The sequence below is a fragment of the Symphodus melops genome (genome assembly GCF_947650265.1).
Source record: "Symphodus melops genome assembly, chromosome: 10".
Lineage (NCBI taxonomy): Eukaryota > Metazoa > Chordata > Actinopteri > Labriformes > Labridae > Symphodus > Symphodus melops.
Window position 1 is genome coordinate 4,541,465 of NC_136700.1, and position 17,770 is coordinate 4,559,234.

General features: G+C 41.4%; 1 protein-coding gene across 6 annotated transcripts in view; it reads left to right on the plus strand.

Moving 5' to 3' along the window:
- nbeab (neurobeachin b) overlaps positions 1-17,770 on the plus strand; it is a 170,710-nt gene that overhangs the window by 66,565 nt on the left and 86,375 nt on the right. For 4 of the 6 annotated variants that reach the window (XM_079354490.1, XM_079354485.1, XM_079354486.1 and 1 more), the window contains exons 21-32: positions 448-640; positions 1,128-2,135; positions 3,037-3,254; positions 3,413-3,566; positions 4,900-5,080; positions 6,107-6,234; positions 6,495-6,602; positions 6,846-7,014; positions 8,862-9,300; positions 14,405-14,562; positions 15,762-15,885; positions 17,433-17,560. In XM_079354490.1, the coding sequence (XP_079210616.1) occupies positions 448-640; positions 1,128-2,135; positions 3,037-3,254; positions 3,413-3,566; positions 4,900-5,080; positions 6,107-6,234; positions 6,495-6,602; positions 6,846-7,014; positions 8,862-9,300; positions 14,405-14,562; positions 15,762-15,885; positions 17,433-17,560 (3,008 nt within the window). The remainder of the gene's footprint in view (positions 1-447; positions 641-1,127; positions 2,136-3,036; positions 3,255-3,412; positions 3,567-4,899; positions 5,081-6,106; positions 6,235-6,494; positions 6,603-6,845; positions 7,015-8,861; positions 9,301-14,404; positions 14,563-15,761; positions 15,886-17,432; positions 17,561-17,770) is intronic. The other 2 variants (XM_079354487.1, XM_079354488.1) reach the window with 1 other exon arrangement.

Sequence of the window (17,770 nt, forward strand, 5' to 3'; positions counted from 1 at the left end):
TTTTTGTCAGTGCCTTATTCCAACATTGTTTTTTTAAACTTTAACTCCTCAACCGTCCTCCTGATACAATCACACAAAGTACAATTAAATCTAAATTCTCTAAACCACTGTCCCAAATCAACAACATGATTAACCTAAGATTAATTAGAAGAATGTCCTTGTTTGTGTTTTATAAAAAAATACCTTAATTTGTTTTCACTTTATGACCTTTTTTGATCAGTCATTTTTTTGTAAGATATTGCTTGAATCAAATGACATCTGCATTGCTTTATTGGCATAGTAAAGGTTTTGAAGACATTTTCCTAATGATCTTTAAAATAACAAAAATAAAAAAATCCATGGACTTAATGTTATACACCTGCTTCAAGATTAAGTTAACCTTAATCATTGGCCAACACAAGGTGGATTCTGCATGTTGATTGTGTGATAATAATGTGCACTCTGCAGGTGTCTGCTTCAGTGCTCTGTGTGGCAGGACTGGATGTTTTCTCTGGGCTACATCAACCCCAAAACCTCAGACGAGCAGAAGATCTCTGAAATGGTCTACAACATTTTCCGTATTTTGCTCTATCATGCCATCAAGTATGAGTGGGGAGGATGGCGGGTGTGGGTGGACACACTCTCTATAGCCCACTCAAAGGTGAGTGATGTACATGGACTTAAGAGCAGAAGTGGATGTACAGTAAGCCCCTGTTTTTCAAGCCTGAAATTGAGAATTTTGTCTATAGCCTCTGGTTATTAATTTATTAACCACAAGACAGCCTTTAAGCTGACTGTGGCTCCATCATTTAACATTGAACATGGAGCTGTATTGAAAACCTTAAAACTAGTTATTGAGACCAAACTGTCATGAAGTAAATCATTTTTGAAGAAACATCATCTGACTTTTTTCTTTGCAAAAGAGGCATTGCCCCCTGCTGGCCAGTAGAAAAATGCAGGCATAAGGCACTTTGCTTTTCTCACTCCAATGCAATCTTTATGTTTTCTTGTATTTAACTGAAGTGTACTAAACAACACATTGTTTTATCTTAGTTTGCCTTATCTTAGTGGTTATGCATCACCTTATTTTTACAGTTGCATCATATTTAGATTGATAACATTTTCTTTATTGTGGCCCCTTTTTATAGGTGACGTACGAGGCACACAAAGAGTATTTGGCTAAAATGTATGAAGAGTATCAGCGTCAGGACGAGGAGAATATTAAGAAAGGGAAGAAGGGTTTTGTCAGTACTATCTCTGGTCTGTCAGCACCGTCCTCTGGCATCACGGGAACTGTTGAGATAAGAGAAATGGACGATAACTCCCAGACACCGGAGAGTGAAAAGGACTATGAGAGCGCAGATCCACACAACCTGCTGGCTGAAGTGAAGGGGCCAGAGGGGGGTCTCAGTGGAAAGAACAGTACCATAGGTGGAGTCAGGGTGGATGTTCATGACCTTCTGGTGGACATCAAAGCTGAGAAGGTGGAGGCTACAGAGGTTAAGATAGACGATATGGACTTGTCCTTGGAAACTCTGGGACTATCTCAGAATGGGGCACTAGTGGAGGTGGATTCTCTGTTGGATAATGTTTATTGTGCTGCTGTAAAAAACCTCCACAGTAATGCCAACAGTGTGTTGCTGCCAAAGAGCAGCATGGATGACCACAATGCACCACCTCTCATTACTCTGGACGATGACAAGGACAGCATTTCTAACAGCAACAACTTCCTGCTCAACAAGGTGGCAGCCAGCCTGGAGGACAAGCTGCTGCCTGATCTTCGTCCGGCTGAGCCTCTAGTCCTGCCCAGCCCAGAGCCTCAAGTACACACCAACACCAAGGATGATCTGGGCCTTCTTGCTCATCTGACCAGCAGCTCTGAGCTCGGCTCGTTACCCAGCATTCTAGAGAAAGATGAGTTTGAACTAGAGGCAGCATTGGAGGGTATCAGCTCTGTGGCTGGTACTGAGACAGAGGACTCCTCTGGAAGCCCACAGGTCACTGATGCCACAGCTGCCTCTGCTTCTGAAGGGGACTTCCTGAATGTCAGGACTGGCAGAGGAGCAGAGTCAGAAGGCAAAAGTGTCGACACAGACAGACCAGATGACAGCAAAGACAAGGAGACGAGGAGGATTCAGACAACAGCCACCACACAGGTTGGTCTGAAGCGGACTTCTGTTGCTAGATATTGCTTGATAGTGCTATATAAACTGTGCTTTACAAATAAATTTGACTTGACCTTTTAATATTTCTTCTGAAAGATATGGTAGAGGCTCTCTGACTTCACTAGCTTCAAAATAACAGGAAAGCTTAGCCAGAGGGAAATACAAGAGAGAAGACGAGCATGACTGTTGAAACATTGCTGCCTCAGGGTCAAATACAGGGGAGCAGGGAGGAAGACCATTTGCTACTGTCAGGGTGTGTTGGCCTTTGGTGAACATTTCTTTATTAACGGATCCATAGGGATCACTGCGTGTCCCAACTCTGGTTGTAATGGGGCCAAGAAGGCCTGGTGTACGGGTAACGTCCCTGTGAGACTCAGAAAAGTGGGCTACTGGAAGAGTGGAAGGAACCATCAGGAGGGCAGAAATAGACCAAGCATTATTCTGCAGCAACCGCCTGGGATTAGTTCATTGCTGCTCTCCTCTATTATCAGCTGGGCTCTTTCTCAGAGGCCGGGTCCTCTGCCTAGACTGGGTCACTGATAGAGGGCCAGTGGGAGGCAAGGTTTAATTTTAAACCTCTCACTGCTTGTGCATAATTGCTCATGTTCAAGTCATCGCTGCTGCTTTCTTAAACAGGCTTTTTTTACAGCACCTTGCCAACTCATTTATCATATGTTTAGAGGTTGCATTGAGCTTGTTGTGTTTTTTCCTTACCCGCAGCCAGCAAAGGCTATTCAAGGACTGGCAATTCATCATTCAGAGCCAATCGAATGATAGTAGCATTATGTCTCCTTAGGGTGCACCATCAATTTTAGCAGAATAATAGGATTAGCAAGCTTGTTTACAGTATCTCATGATGTAGTTTCTCATTCATTTATTGGTCTCATGACAGGGTCAACATGGCCGCTCAGCTACTCAGATGGAGAGGGACACACGTGTGGATTTGGGCTTGAGGGTAATGCCCATGACAGAGGAACAGCGACATCAGTTCAGCCCGGGCCCACGGACCACCATGTTCCGCATCCCAGAGTTCAAATGGTCAGCCATGCACCAGAGACTGCTCACTGACCTGCTGTTTGCACTTGAGAGTGACGTCCATGTATGGAGAAGGTGTGTTGTTGTAGTTTACGATATCAGAGCTAACATGTCATGTTTAGCTGTTAGATTTTCAATGCTGCTTTAATCATTTTTTTTTCGTTTAAAACAAATCAAAAGTTAATTCTCATGAAAGGAAAAAGTTCAAATGTTTTTTCCTTTTTTCCCTTTAGCCACTCCTCCAAATCTGTCATGGACTTTGTAAACAGTAACGAGAACATCATTTTTGTCCACAACACCATCCACCTTATCTCACAAATGGTGGACAACATCATTATAGCTTGTGGAGGGATCCTGCCTCTTCTATCAGCGGCCACCTCTCCTTCTGTAAGTGAACCTCCCTGTCTTTACTGCTGGGGAACACTGCCATCTAGTGGCAGTCTATTATAACTGTTTGTTTTTGTGAGGGATATTGTATTGTTAACTACACAGCCGTGTGACTTGAGAGAAACTACATGACTTTGTTACACTTTAATGTCTGTTGTTAATCCTCCTGTTGATCATTCATGTTAGCTTTTATGTATTTTCAAATCCTGAACTGAAATTAATCTGGACTAATTTCTGATTATTCTTTTCAGTGCATAACTGAGTGGCAAGATCAGGATGATTGCAATATTCATTTTTCTAACTTAACTTGACACTGTATTCACGAGTCATTCTCATATTTGGTATTCAGTTATTCCTTTTCTTCTGGTCTAGTCCAATTAGTGTAAATCTAAACGATTTTCAAATTAAACCTCTGCATATTTGAAACAAAGAAGAGGACAGCTGGCACAAAAGATGAATCTGTTTGATTGTGGGGGGTTTTTTTGGGTTGGGGGGATTGTGTGACTGTGTTTTTGCAGCTCGCTGGTAATCTTCCTGTCTGACACTTATAGCTGTTTTGAATGTTTTGAAATGTGACTTTGTGACATGGTTCTGAACTAAATATACGTGCATAAGAACACAAAAGATGTCAGCACAGTGCTGCCTGCTTCTGAGATTAAGACGACTTGTCTGAGTTACATTTGGAAATCTGGTCTTTAATCAGCTGAGAGGCAGCTTCAAATGCATTATTGTGGTTGCTAGATGAACTGAGCCTGCTCCTCTGAGTTTCAGACTCCTCTTCACCTTTATTGACAGAGACTATCAAGCAGCTCTTTTCAGATTTAGACTGCTTTATTCATCCCAGAAGGGCAATTCAGTTTCACAGCCTACCGAGCTCTAACTGCTGAGTTATAGGCTCAAGCTCATTGTAAAACAGGCCAGCTGATGAGACCAAGATCACAAAGTTGGTTTGGTCCTTAGCTTCTGTTAACCTTCAGGGCTTGTTAAAACTGCAACCATGTTCATTTCTGTCAAAGAAAACTCAGGATGATATGAGCCACAAGTTTTGCTGTTCTAGAAGTGTCAGCCCGAAGCTTTATCTCATTTAGGAGCAGATATGGATGTGGCCCAGATCTGATTTTAAGAAATAAAAAGAGCAAATTGTGATCCTTTTCAAACTGTCAAAAAAAATATGAATTGAGTCAAAAGTGCAGAACAACCACTTGTATTTGGGTCACTTTGCCTGCAGTGTGGATGTAGCCTTTGAACCACTTAAAAAAAGTGTCATACATTATACATGTGCGCTTATGTTGCAAAGTTGAACTCTCCTTCTGTCTTTTGTCGCTTCTATAAGACGGAGTTGGACAACATCGAGGCCACACAGGGCATGTCCTCCGAGACCGCCATCACTTTCCTGTCCCGTCTCATGGTCATGGTCGATGTGTTGGTGTTCTCCAGCTCACTCAACTTCAGTGAGATCGAGGCTGAGAAGAACATGTCCTCCGGTGGCCTGATGCGTCAGTGCCTCAGACTTGGTAAAGTCATGATTGTGTGAATGTCACATTTGAATGTCACTCAGCGCAGTGTGTAGGAGAAACAATTACAGCATCTTTATGTGCGCTTTTTTAAGAGTTGCTTGAAAATTGATGAGCTGGAAAATGCCATGACAGTATTCTCCTCACAGAGACTAATAATTCTTCTAATCCCTGAAAATCCTCTGTTTGATCAGCTAAGCTAATTAATTTGAGAGTCTTTTGCTAATTGTTTACTAAATTGGAAAATGTGCAGGGTTTTGCCGCAGTTTTAAGATGAATAAAAGACTGAATTCTCGTTTTGGAATTCATAACGACAAGAGAGAATAATTTGCAGTATAGTAGTGTACACTTTGCAAATAGTAGCCTTTTGTGTCTGTCATTGGTGTGTCTCTACGGACTCCTCTAGGTCCTCTGTACCCTTGTGTGTGTGTTTGATTTTGTATGTGTACATAATAGAGATATAATGAATAACATTTTAATGAAATGCAGATTACTGCTTAGTCCAGAATGTAATGAAACGCTAATTGAAGCTACTTTAAAATCATGTTTTATCATGTCCTAGTAAAAATATATAATATTTAAAGCCAACCAAGGAAATGTGTATTTGTGCCTTTTTAGTAGGAGACTCTGAGATTGTGTCGATGTCTGTATCCGTTTGCTTCTGTGTGTGTGTGTGTGTGTGTATACAAGCCTGTGTTTGCTACATTGTTGACTTCAAGTTGTTCTCTGGGGGATCGGAAAAAGCCTTCAGTCTTCACTGTCCTTTTTGCAATCATACAATTTCCCATCACTGCCTCAGTGTGAAATCAGTCTGGCTTCTGATTTGACTCCCGCTCTGTGCCGCGGTAAACAGTCATCAGAGAGAAGTGATTAGTTTAAAGGAGGTCATGCATGTTATAGACATTTAATTTCCATTTAACTCTGAAATGAGAGCCTTTTGTATGCTGTTTGTGTTTGTTTGTGTGTGTGTGTGTGTGTGTGTGTGTGTGTGTGTGTGCGCACGCGCGCGCGTGTGTGTGTGCGCAGTGTGCTGTGTGGCTGTTAGAAGCTGTCTTGAGTGCAGGCAGAGACACAGAGACAGGGGAAATAAGTCTTCCTTTACCAACAACAACAAGACTCAGGAAATCCTGCTTAATGCTGTGACTTCTAGCAAGGTAGGATGTGATGTCACAACTTTGGTTCCAGTGTCCCTTTGTCCCATGCTTATGGAGTAACCTGTGTACCTTGTATTTTCTCCTTCCATTCTTAATTTTCTCAGTTTTTTATTAAAAAAGGTGGCAGATATTTTTTTTTGTTTCAGTTAAATTGGTTGTTGGTGCATCAAATTAATATAAAAAGTAATAGCAGGAAATGGTTTCATGGATCTTTCACTGAGCAGAGTAGCATGTCATATTGTGTTATCTCTCTGCTTTAGACAGCCATAGAGACTGTCCCTAGTAACCTGTCTCCCATCAAGGACCCAGATCGCCTTCTGCAGGATGTGGACATCAATCGACTGCGTGCTGTGGTGTTTCGTGATGTGGTAAGTCCATGTCACTAAGATTCTGTGGGTAGAGATGAAAACAGGATTATTCTTTTGCCAGATGAACTGATGTGCAATACAGACAACAGATGACACAGCAACTATACATCTTTTTTTCTGGACAAATATCTTCATGGTTATATTTTTAAAGTAGAATTTTTCAGTGACTCATTTCAGCACTTTAGATGTGTTTGGATGAAATTGGCTGAATAGAGTTAACTGTGTTTTGACTTCTCTGCGCAGGATGACAGCAAGCAGGCCCAGTTCTTGGCCTTGGCCGTGGTGTACTTCATCTCCGTGCTTATGGTCTCCAAGTACCGTGACATCCTGGAGCCTCAACGTGAGACTGCAAGGATAACCAACCAATCGGGTCGCGGTGTGCGTCCAGGGATCAATTCACCAACGAGCAAAGGTGTTCACGACTGTGCTCTGCATTTCTTCCATCCATTCCTCCAGCCCTCTCGTCTGAGTTGTGCCGAGTGTGATATGAATGAATGTGAGGTGTCCCTGCTCCTTTGTGATATACTGCTGCCAGCTCAGATGAGAGCTCATTCAGAAAAAAGGAGGGATACCCTGCATTCCACCAGCTCGCACACTGTTTATTTATGAGCTCGGCTAATTGCACCTTGAAGAATGTAAATGTGGAAGCACATTTAAATGTGGAAGCAAATGGGGACTGGGGCTTGAGATGGTTGTTATCAACTTGAATAGCATCATCCTTCTCTCTGAAATGAAAGGTAGTCTGAGCCTCTAGTCATAAATCATGCATTAAGTCCCTTGAAAGGAAATCAGTGGGTGCATACAAAGGTTTAACATAATGCCTGCTGCACTGCCAACTTCCTATTATGAGACAAAAGAGTGAGCATAATTCATCAACTTTTATTCAGACAAAAGCTAAAGTGAATAAAAGAAACAAGAGGAAGAGGGGAGAGACTGACGGAAATATAAAGGTGTTTTTTGATTGGCCCGGAACACAAACAAAAAACAGAAGATAAGCAGTGAGAAGTTGAGAAATGAGAAGGTAGAAGCATGCTGACCAACTACTGTGGGTTTTTGGGGCAATGTATCCAGCCTGGCTATTTTCAGCCCATCTGTCAGTGCCCATTAGGCAAGCAATCCACCAGAGGAGAATGGGATCATAGAGGTTGCTGGGAGGAGAAAGGCGCACTGCCGCCTTCATAAATTTCACCAGAAAATAGGGGATTTTTCCAGACGGCATGTGGCAGGGGATTGTCTGATGAACCAGGAAGCTAGGCGAGTTGCTGGCTAAATCAGGCCCTGCTGACCTCGTTAGGGGGCATGTGATGAATATTAATATCTATCGGGCCTTGCGTCTCGGTAAACACTGGGCCAAGATGAACCAAAATTGGATCAAAAAAAGCACCCCAGAGGATTTTTTGTCTATTCACTGTGATAAAATGCAGATTTTCAAAAAACAAGCAGAGTATTGCAGATTTCTAGAGCACATTAAGCCTTTTATGTAGATAGAATTTAAACAGAATATAATGTAATATATAGTAGACAGTAGCTCAGTGTATAATATACCATGCACTGGAATAATAGAGCAGCTTTCTGACTCTTGTCGCTGTTTCTAATCAGTTAAATAGATTTTCCTCCCAAGGCTTTAGGCAGGGGGAAGCTGAAGAAAGGGATTCATGTTTTATTAGCATAGAGGGAGAATAACAGAGATAATCTCAGCAGAGGAACAGAGCTTCTGGAGGGAGATCTAAGACACTACCTTACCACATGGCTCATTCTTCACAAGCTAAATTTGCTCTGTGACTATGAATGTTAAGTGAGCTCTGGAATGCATTTTTCTCATTAAGATTGGCTTCAGATGAATCCGTTTGAAATCTCCATTTCTTTGTTCTCCGGACGCATGTTGTTTTAAATAAGTAAACATCAGGGAAAGGCTAAATATGGTCAAAGTGCTTGATATGTTAAATAACATAGTGGAGGGATTTACAAGGCTCATTGCAATAAGCTCATTTATTATTATTCTATTATATGTTGGAACTTTTCTGATGAAAACTTGCTTTTTTTTATATTGTATGAAAAGATTTGAAGAACTCGATTTCTGCTCGAGCTTTTAAAATACATATTTTTTGGTCTAAATCATTGCCCATGAATGATAATAAGAGGAATATTTAAATCAATATTTCTGAAAAATAGAATCAAATACAACACAAGTGTAATTTATTCAATTAATGCTGTTAGTTCTGTTTATATTTGTGTAATCATGAAACTTTGTGTTTACAGAAACACCTCTAGTATTTAACAGCAGTAAGGACCATCCTGTGCCGTCAGAAAACCTCAGCATGGATAGCTCCCTTCCCCACACAGACTCTGGTATTGGAGAGGAGTACTGTCCCAGCATCCGTAACGGGTCAGACCTGAACCACAGTGCGGCGAGACCTGATGCCATGAGTGAGCTCATATCAACTCTGTCCTCCGAGATGAAGAAGTCCCAGGAGCGTTTGTCTGAATCACCCAGCGTAGAGGTCTTGAAATCATCCTCCTCCATCATCAGCATCAGCCAGCCCAAGAGGGGCATCAACGTGAAGGAGATCCTGAAGAGCTTGGTGGCAGCTCCAGTGGAGGGCCTGGAGGCTGGGTTGGAGGCCGTGACCTACCAAGACCCTGCTGCCAAGGCCCAGGCCCAGGCCATGCTGCCCATGCAGTTTCACTCCTTTGACAGGTGAGGAAGTGACTTCAGTAGACGACCTGTTGTACCGAGAATCACTAAAAATAATAAACAGACAAATCACTGCACTAAACACTAGCCAACAAATCACGAATACATAACGTCAAAATGATAAGTGTTGCAAACCATGCTGCTGCTCTCAGCTTGTGTTTTGCAGATCGTAGTTTAGTCTTTGCATTATTAAAGTACATGTCTTGCATTATCCATCAGCTACTATGTAAGATTGAATGACATTTAATTTAGACTTCACTGTTACCTACTACAGAAGTCAAGAGTCTGCTGATCGATATAAAACCTTAAAGAAACAGATGAAGACTATCTGTTCTGTTCTCAATGGATAGAAGAAAGCCTTGTTGTTATTGTAGTAAGTACAGGTGCTGGAAGGATGCAAAAAACAAGATCAACTTTATTAAAACAAAAACATGTATTTAACCATACAGCAAGAATTATATGAGATGTTTGACGGTCATTTTCTGAGAATAGCTTTATTAAAAAAAAAAGTTTTTGTTTTGTGTCTGATTTCTGCCAAGTCAGTGTAAAATGCTGGTCTGTGAACACTCTGGGGTTATCCTAGTTCTCCAGTATACCACTACTGGTTTCTAAGGAGCATGTAACACATCATTCATATTCCTCCTCCTCTGCGGCAAGGAATTCCTCTGTTTGAAAAAGGTCTCTGAAGCAGTGTGGCCCTGCTGTGGTGTATTTACATTCCTGGATTAGATTGAACTACACAGTAATCTTTCTGGATTCAGGAGTTTACAAACCTGTTCCTACAGGGATGTAAAGCTTCAGCTCCCCCTGACCCTCCCCTGGTCTCCTATGGTTGGGAAATCATTATTTTTGTCAAAGTAATTTGACTTGGATTAGCACAAACAAAATCCCCCCCATATTCTCTGAACACCACAGTTTGGAAATTTTTGTGCGTCTGTGTAACCACTGCCAGGCCTCAGAGGGACAGCAGAGGACACACTGAGTCACGAGGAACAATGACGCCTCCCTTCTTTTTAACGCACTCTGCTGCTGCTGATCTGGGCTGAGGTGGGCCTGATGAATAGGAGAGGAGATGAAGGAGTATGTGGCGAGAGGACAGCTGTGAGGGGTCGGGGTCTCCAGGGTGTTGATGACAGATTAAACAGACGCGGCCTCACGCCACACCACGGCCAGCCCTGTCGCCCTCACCGCTCACAGCCGTAATGGGAGCTGGCAGCCTGAAATGAGTCGCCACACCAAAGTGTATTATTTTTGAAATGCTTTCACACAAACCCTCCTGCCCACATATACAACTTTGTCTCATGCTTTTCATGTCACTCCCCCTCCTGCCTGTATTTGCTGTGTCTAATTGTTTGCCGCCTGCCAGCGAAATGAGCTGCCAGACATGGACAGGCCTTTCATTTGTCTGTCAGGGTGGGAATAGATTGGGAGTGACAACATCAAAAAAGAAAAAAAAAATGGCTCAAAGTGGAGTGCACAGGAACCCTCATCCAGGCGCCCTCCTGCCCGAGACCCTCACTGAAGAGAGGTTTGAATAGCTTTACATCCTGATTTCTGTTTGAGGTAATGGGTTAACTGTTTCTTATTTTCTTTTTGCTTTACTCCCTTCTCTTTTCAAGAACATTTTAATGTAGAAATAATATAGAATGAAACCCACTCTATAATAGATGTCTCTTAGATTATTCCCACATTAGACGATGATTATAGGTTTAAATTGAATTTGGGGGATTTTAAGCAAATGTCAGCAGTATCTTTCACTTATTAGTGCATAACGCTCTTTAAAATTAGATTCCATACAATATGTCGGCTTCATAAAGGAAACGTTTCTTTGGCTGTACTTTCACACTGCAGTCATCTTCCACAGCCAGAGAACTCATTAATGTTAATTCTAAGATTAATCCTCATTTTATTCTCTGCAACTCAATTAAGACAATCCTATTAATAAGATATGCGCTAGATAATCTATACATGATTCATGAGCACTCGGGATGAATTATTCATTAAAAGAGGTTCATGTTTTATCAGCATCCTGTCGATGTAATGTAAGGTCCCAGCTTTACTTGCTGTGCAGCAACAGACGGCCTTCTGCCGGAAGATGCAAGCAAAGGAGGATTTTTGGAAAGCAAGATAAAATTCATGCCCAGTGCCAACAATCAAAACACACTTGTGATGTTCTGATATCTGCCAAAGAGATTTCATAGAGGAGAGCCGATCTCCTGAATAAATTAGATTGCTATCAGGGAGCAAAGCTTTTCCTCAAGAGATAATGCCATTTGGTTTGCTTCCAAATCTGAACTGATACTCCCTTTTTTCGAACCTGTGTGATTAAGTTTATCTGATCTGATACTTTTCACTCCCAAAAATAGAAGTGCTACTTTTTTTATATCGAGGCATTACACTGTATACCTACGCGGTGGTTGTCATGAAGCAGTGGTGCGTCACTGACCAATAATGCACTTTGTACATTTTATCCATAAAGTGAGATTACAGAGATCTTTTATAATACTACATAAATGATCATCAGCTTTGTTCATTTTTGAAAATGATTTTTAAAGTATAAAATTAGGAATGAATTCCCCAAAAGACTGAACTCCTTCTAGGGAAAGCTCAGCTAATTTCTTCAGGAGTCCAGCATGTTTAACCCCAGATATAGAGATGGACTGTGGATATAAAAGCAACATAAAACAGTGAAAGTCTGTGTTGTTTTTGTCGAGGGATAGGGATTTGCTCCAGATGACAGCAGGCTTAGCTTGTGACAGAGCAGAGGCCTGGCCTGTGTCACCTAGAGTAACGGCCGGAGATTGGACAGGACATTATCTGGCACCCTCACAAACCCAAAGGCCAACTGCAGACCTGATAAGGACAAGCTCTCCCTCTTTCCTGTCAGGGAGCTCTTACTGGGCCAAGTTCACTGCATCATCTCTAATCCTCGGCCAGTCAGATTGCAGACAGGTCTGGTGGTGCGTGTGTGTGCTTCCATGCACTGTTACAAGAGGTCACAAGTGTATCTTTCATCTCGAGACTCAACAATCTTTCCTTTGCATGTTTCATTCATGAGCTCTTAGCCTTTCTGTATTTCAAGTGTGTGATGTTTTTTTTTGTATCCTCCTTGAAAAAAGGAAGGCTTCTCTTTAAACATTATAGGTCTTTACATACGTATGTCCTGTACAGCTTGTAACACACAGCTATCAGTGTTGGTGAATCTTTGTCCGAGGGCATACAAGAATATTATCTTCTTATTTTGAATCATGATCTCATTGATCTGGAATTTCAAGTCCCAATCCCCAAAAGTGATTTTGTTATTAAATTCCTGATGAATGAAAAACTGTATAAACTAGATATGGCTTACATGAGTATACCGAAACATAAACAAACGAGTAATTGTAAATACTTTTTATGTAACTGAACACTGAAGAGGATTACGAGAAGGACCGTAAGAAGAGGGCCGTCTGAACATGCTGCATCATAGATTTTAGCTGATATGCTTCTTCTGATGTTAAGCACTTCCAGCCATGACCTCCTTTTTTAGTGCACTGCATAGTTAATAGTCCAAGTAGCAACTGTATGAGCCACTGTGTGTTCAGGTCAAATGCAAAGTTATAACATGTTTTAATTTTGACACCATTACAACTTCATGGTGCAGATTTGTAAAAAGTAAGAATGCAAGTTTTGTCAGGGCTGAAGACAGGAAAACAACTGTCAAACATTTGTTAGTTGAATGGAGACTGGGATAGATCCATTTTGATGCATTGCAGCAAGTTGAGAAACCTCAGCAACTGGAGGTGTCATAATACCACCATGGATTGTTTCCCGCCTGTTTTTGTCTCTCTCCATACGGACGGTTTTCATTCATGCACCGAAGCCTGCTGATCACAGTTGGTCAATAATACTCCCACTACAAACATACTAAAAACAGAAAGTAGACAACTTAACATACCAAAGTTTAAACCTGCATGTCGACGTTCTACATTTTCATTTAGAATCTGTGAATTTAGACGATAGCACATCAAACAAAAGAGAGTATGAACCCAGTGTAGGCTTCTCTTTCTCAAAATCAAACATTAGAACCTTCTTGTATAAATAATAGGGTGAGCAACAGAAGCAATATAGAGCTACATTTCCACCTTCCACTGAGTTGTGAACGCATGCAGTGGGCTTGTATTATTCAATAACATTAGAGTGTGGCTTTGTAAAAACAAGTTGGTTACATCTGTAAAATGTGCTCCTTGAGAGCCTCTCATTAAGATCATGAGTGTTCTGAGTTGCAGAGGGCTACCAGTGCTGAAGGCTTATGTAAGGAGAAGTGGAATAGCTGGCCGGCCTCCTGCTCTTAGTTTATTTACCTAAGCCTCTCCTGTGCTTGTCTTTACTGTATATGTGTATTGCATGTGCTATGCCAAAAGTTGGAGTTACAGGTCTGGATGTTTATGTTTCCAATGTCCTGACTAATGTCTGGGCATGCTCATGTTGGCAGTGGCTTGCAGCGAAAGGAGACTGATGATCATTAAAACTTCCTCCTTTCTTCAAATCAATACATTTTAATTGTCTGCTCTGCTCTTGGCGTATTTAAGAAAAATAATAAGAAATTTAAACTTTAAATAGAAAGTCCAGAATATCATTGATATTCAGTCCAAAAGCATGAGTGGAAAGCGTCTGTTTCAAGGTGAGGGCTATCAAAAAATCTGATTAAATAGGACTACGGTACTTGGGTTAACCTGTCATACTGCTATCTTATTTGATCTTAACCCCAGGCACAGGGCTGGATCCCGAATTCCAGAATTTAGAAAGCTCATAATTTAGAGTAACTGAATAATTCTATGAGGTCGTCACAGTTCATGTCTACAGTCTGCACTCCATGGGATGAATTGTTTCTTAAGGGCACTTGGGCAGGGAAGATATTAGCAAAGCAAAACCCCAAACCTCCAGCAGTTCCTCTTCTCCCTGCAAATTCTGTGCTGCATTCGCATCCATTTTGCAGTTACTTTTCTTAATTCTCATTAACTTTTACTTATGTTGTCAACTCTATTGTATGTCTCTGTAATTTATAAGAAGAATTTCTTTGCATGCATTTGTTCATGAGGCGTGTTGTGTTATGTGTTTCCTGTAGGAGTGTGGTTGTGCCTGTGAAGAAAACCTCCCCTGGCAGCCTGGCAGTTCACACAGTGGGAAGCAGCAGCAGCACCTCTGCTGGGCTGACAGCTGGCAGCACCACCAACATCTTTGCTGCTGCCTCTGCAACCCCAAAAAGCATGATCAATACAACGGGTAAGTTATGCTCAAGGTCATTGGAATACACATGGCCAATGAAAATGCAACATTAATGTTGTCAGTAATGGTTCAAAATGTTAATACTTTGAAGCTATTTTAGAGTGTTTGATTTGGTTTTATTTCTGTGGCACAGTCTGTTTTTGTTGATTCCCAGAATAGAAACAAAGCCCTCTCTCTACTGGGTGGTGTGATCATGTATGCCTATGCAGTGGCCCATTGTCTCCACTAGATGGCCCTCTTTACCTTTTGACTTACTTGCAGCAGATGTGTAAGCTGCAAAATGAAACCAGGGCCCTTCAGGATTGTTGCTGACACAAACAACTCTATTGGGATATCTCTAAATTATACGATTAAATGTGAATGCATTAACACAAGTGAAAGGAATATGCAACATGGCTTTGCTGAATTTGCACCGTTCTGATTCACCGCGACTGTACATGGACTCTGCTGTGTTGAGCCAGTTCCACCTCAGGGCTCATGTAGCCTGGGCCTCTGAAATGACCCAACCATTACAAGATCCAACCCCTTTTTAATGTGCACCATTTAAAACAAAACTCTTCATGTCCTCTCTGAGCCCTTGAGTAGGAATGTGAGAAATGTTTCTCAAAGTGTGTTTTCAGCTAAAGCCACTGTCACCCAAACCCATGATCTCACACACCATGGGTGCTTTTAGCGACTCTCATGATACTAATGTTATATTTGGTTATATTTGTATGCTGTGTCACCTTTAAAAATGTTTTCATAATGCCATAATTTTGCCTTTAGAACCAAATCGAAGAGCATGTTTAAACATTTAATTCAGGTGGTTTGCTTAGTCTGCTAATTTTTACACTTTGTTATAGTCAGCCATATTGCATCTGGTTTCATAACTCTTAATTCTTTAAATGTTTTAGTCAGTGTGATTAAACACAATTTGACCACCTGGAGATGACACTGAAAATGTATCTCAGTTACCATATTTCATTTTTTTAATGACAACATAAGATTTAATGTTTGACAAAGTTACAGAGTTGATTTTATTTTCTTTCTTTCTTTCTTTTTTTTTTTTTACACTTACACTTAAATTCTTATCCCACTGAAAACAAATTATTATGTTATTAGAATTTAAGTTTATTATTTAAGGTTATTACAGGAAGACATGTCTGTTATAATTGCATTACTTTTATGTCACATCCTTCTTTTTATCATACCTACAGGAGCCACTGATGCAGCCCCCTCTACCTCCTCTTCCTCTAGTTTTGTCAACGGAGCCACCAGTAAGAATCTGCCGGCCGTACAGACGGTGGCCCCCATGCCTGAGGACACAGTCGAAAACATGAGGTGAAAAAAACGCTTTTTGTTCATACAGGCCTGCTTGTATTTTCCTCTATTAATAAAAACACATTTGAACATAATGGCTGCTCAGTTGAATGAATGTGAAACTTTCATGTCATCGTTTTTCTTTTCTTTTCAAACAAATGGGACTTTTTTTTTAACCACAGCTCATATTTACTATATTTACATGTTGGCCTTTTATCACATGTTTAAGTAGATACTAAAAATAAAACAGTTACTCTTTAATACAATCCTCTTTTCTCATTGTAAACTTCTTTTGACCTTGACTCTTCTTTCTGAATTGCTCTGATGGTTTGTGACAGAGGTCCTTAGTCCTGCTCTCCCCTGACTGCTGAGAGCCCAGATCTTTCTCCACTGTCTCTCTACCCCGCTCAGTCTACCTATCTCTCCCCCTCTTTCTCTTTGCCCTGCTGTATCCTGCTCGAAGAGTAGATATGCAGTTGCCATGGCAGCAGGTTACCGACATCACTTAGCGTTACTGTGAAGTCGATGATAGGACTATCTCAGTGCAAAGCCTGCAGATGCCTAACTTATATTTTGGAGGAGGGGAAGAGTGTTGACTGAAAATGTGAACAAAATAAATACAATTTTAATTTATATAATAAAAATCAAGTTTCCCCATCGGTTCTGGAGAAAGAAACAAAGTGAATGAAGTGCTGCCTTTTGTACCTTTTTCCATTTTTCTCGGTTTCAACCCACCAGGAGCTGATACCCCCGGAGTTAAAACCCTTTAGCCCCTTGACAGGATTACAGGCAGACTTCAGAGGTGCAGGCCAGTGTCTTAGGCATGGACATTTATGTTAGCCAACTATGTATGCCCCCTGCTTTTTATGCTACTGTGTCTTCCATCTGCTGTGTTTTCCCAGGGCGCTGGAAGGCAGATCACACTACACACACAAATCCTAACCCAGACCTTTCCTCTCCTCTCTTCGTGTGTCTTATTATCTTGCTGCTTTCTCCCCATTTTAGCTCGAAAAAACCAGCCTCTCCTGTCCTTATTTTGCCTAGTTTCTGTTTGTGTACACAGAGGAACACAGATATGTTGCAGCCCGAGTCCTATCTCTGTGCGTATGCAGTCTGAGCTGTATGGTTGCATGACTCCAGTTCACAGTGTCTCTGAGGTGCTTAGATAATGTCAGGTAGCAGCATGTAGTGAGTCTGGAGAAGATAAGGAACTTCTCTCTGCAGTGTTGGACAACTGTGAACCCTGTGTTCAAGCCTAGTAACATGTCACAACAAAGAAGGCAACACGTGGGGAGAGGTCCTCTTTATATGTAGACAAAATGTGTTAACATGGCTTTTAACAAAGTTCATCTTTCTGCCATTGACTTGTGACAGTGATAGCAGCCACACTCTCATGGACATGCAGCTTTGCATCTTATGAAATGTGTTGGTTAACCTCTCCTCCTGCACCAGGAGTCTGTCAGCTGTGTTCTCTTTAGCTTGTTGAAAAGACACAACACTACCTCTCTTATATTTATGCCATTATTCAGCTGTCTAATTTCCATGTCTTGATATATTTTCTTTGACAGCATTACGACAAAGCTGGAGAGGGCCTTGGAAAAGGTGGCACCCCTGCTGAGAGAGACCTTTGTGGACTTTGCACCATTTCTGTCTCGTACCCTGCTAGGCAGCCACGGACAGGAACTGCTTATAGAAGGTAAAGATGTTAATGAATGTATTATATTACTTAAACTGTGGGTGGAGTCCTGCCCCAACACCCTGTCAGTGTAGGTTCTCCTCTAGCTGCCTTATTGACGGATGCCTACGCAGTGGTAGGTGTTGACAGGAGTCACTATTTGCACACAAGCCAGGCGTTCTGTCACAGTCTGATTAAATCAGCTTTCCCTTTCATTCATCTTGTGATGTC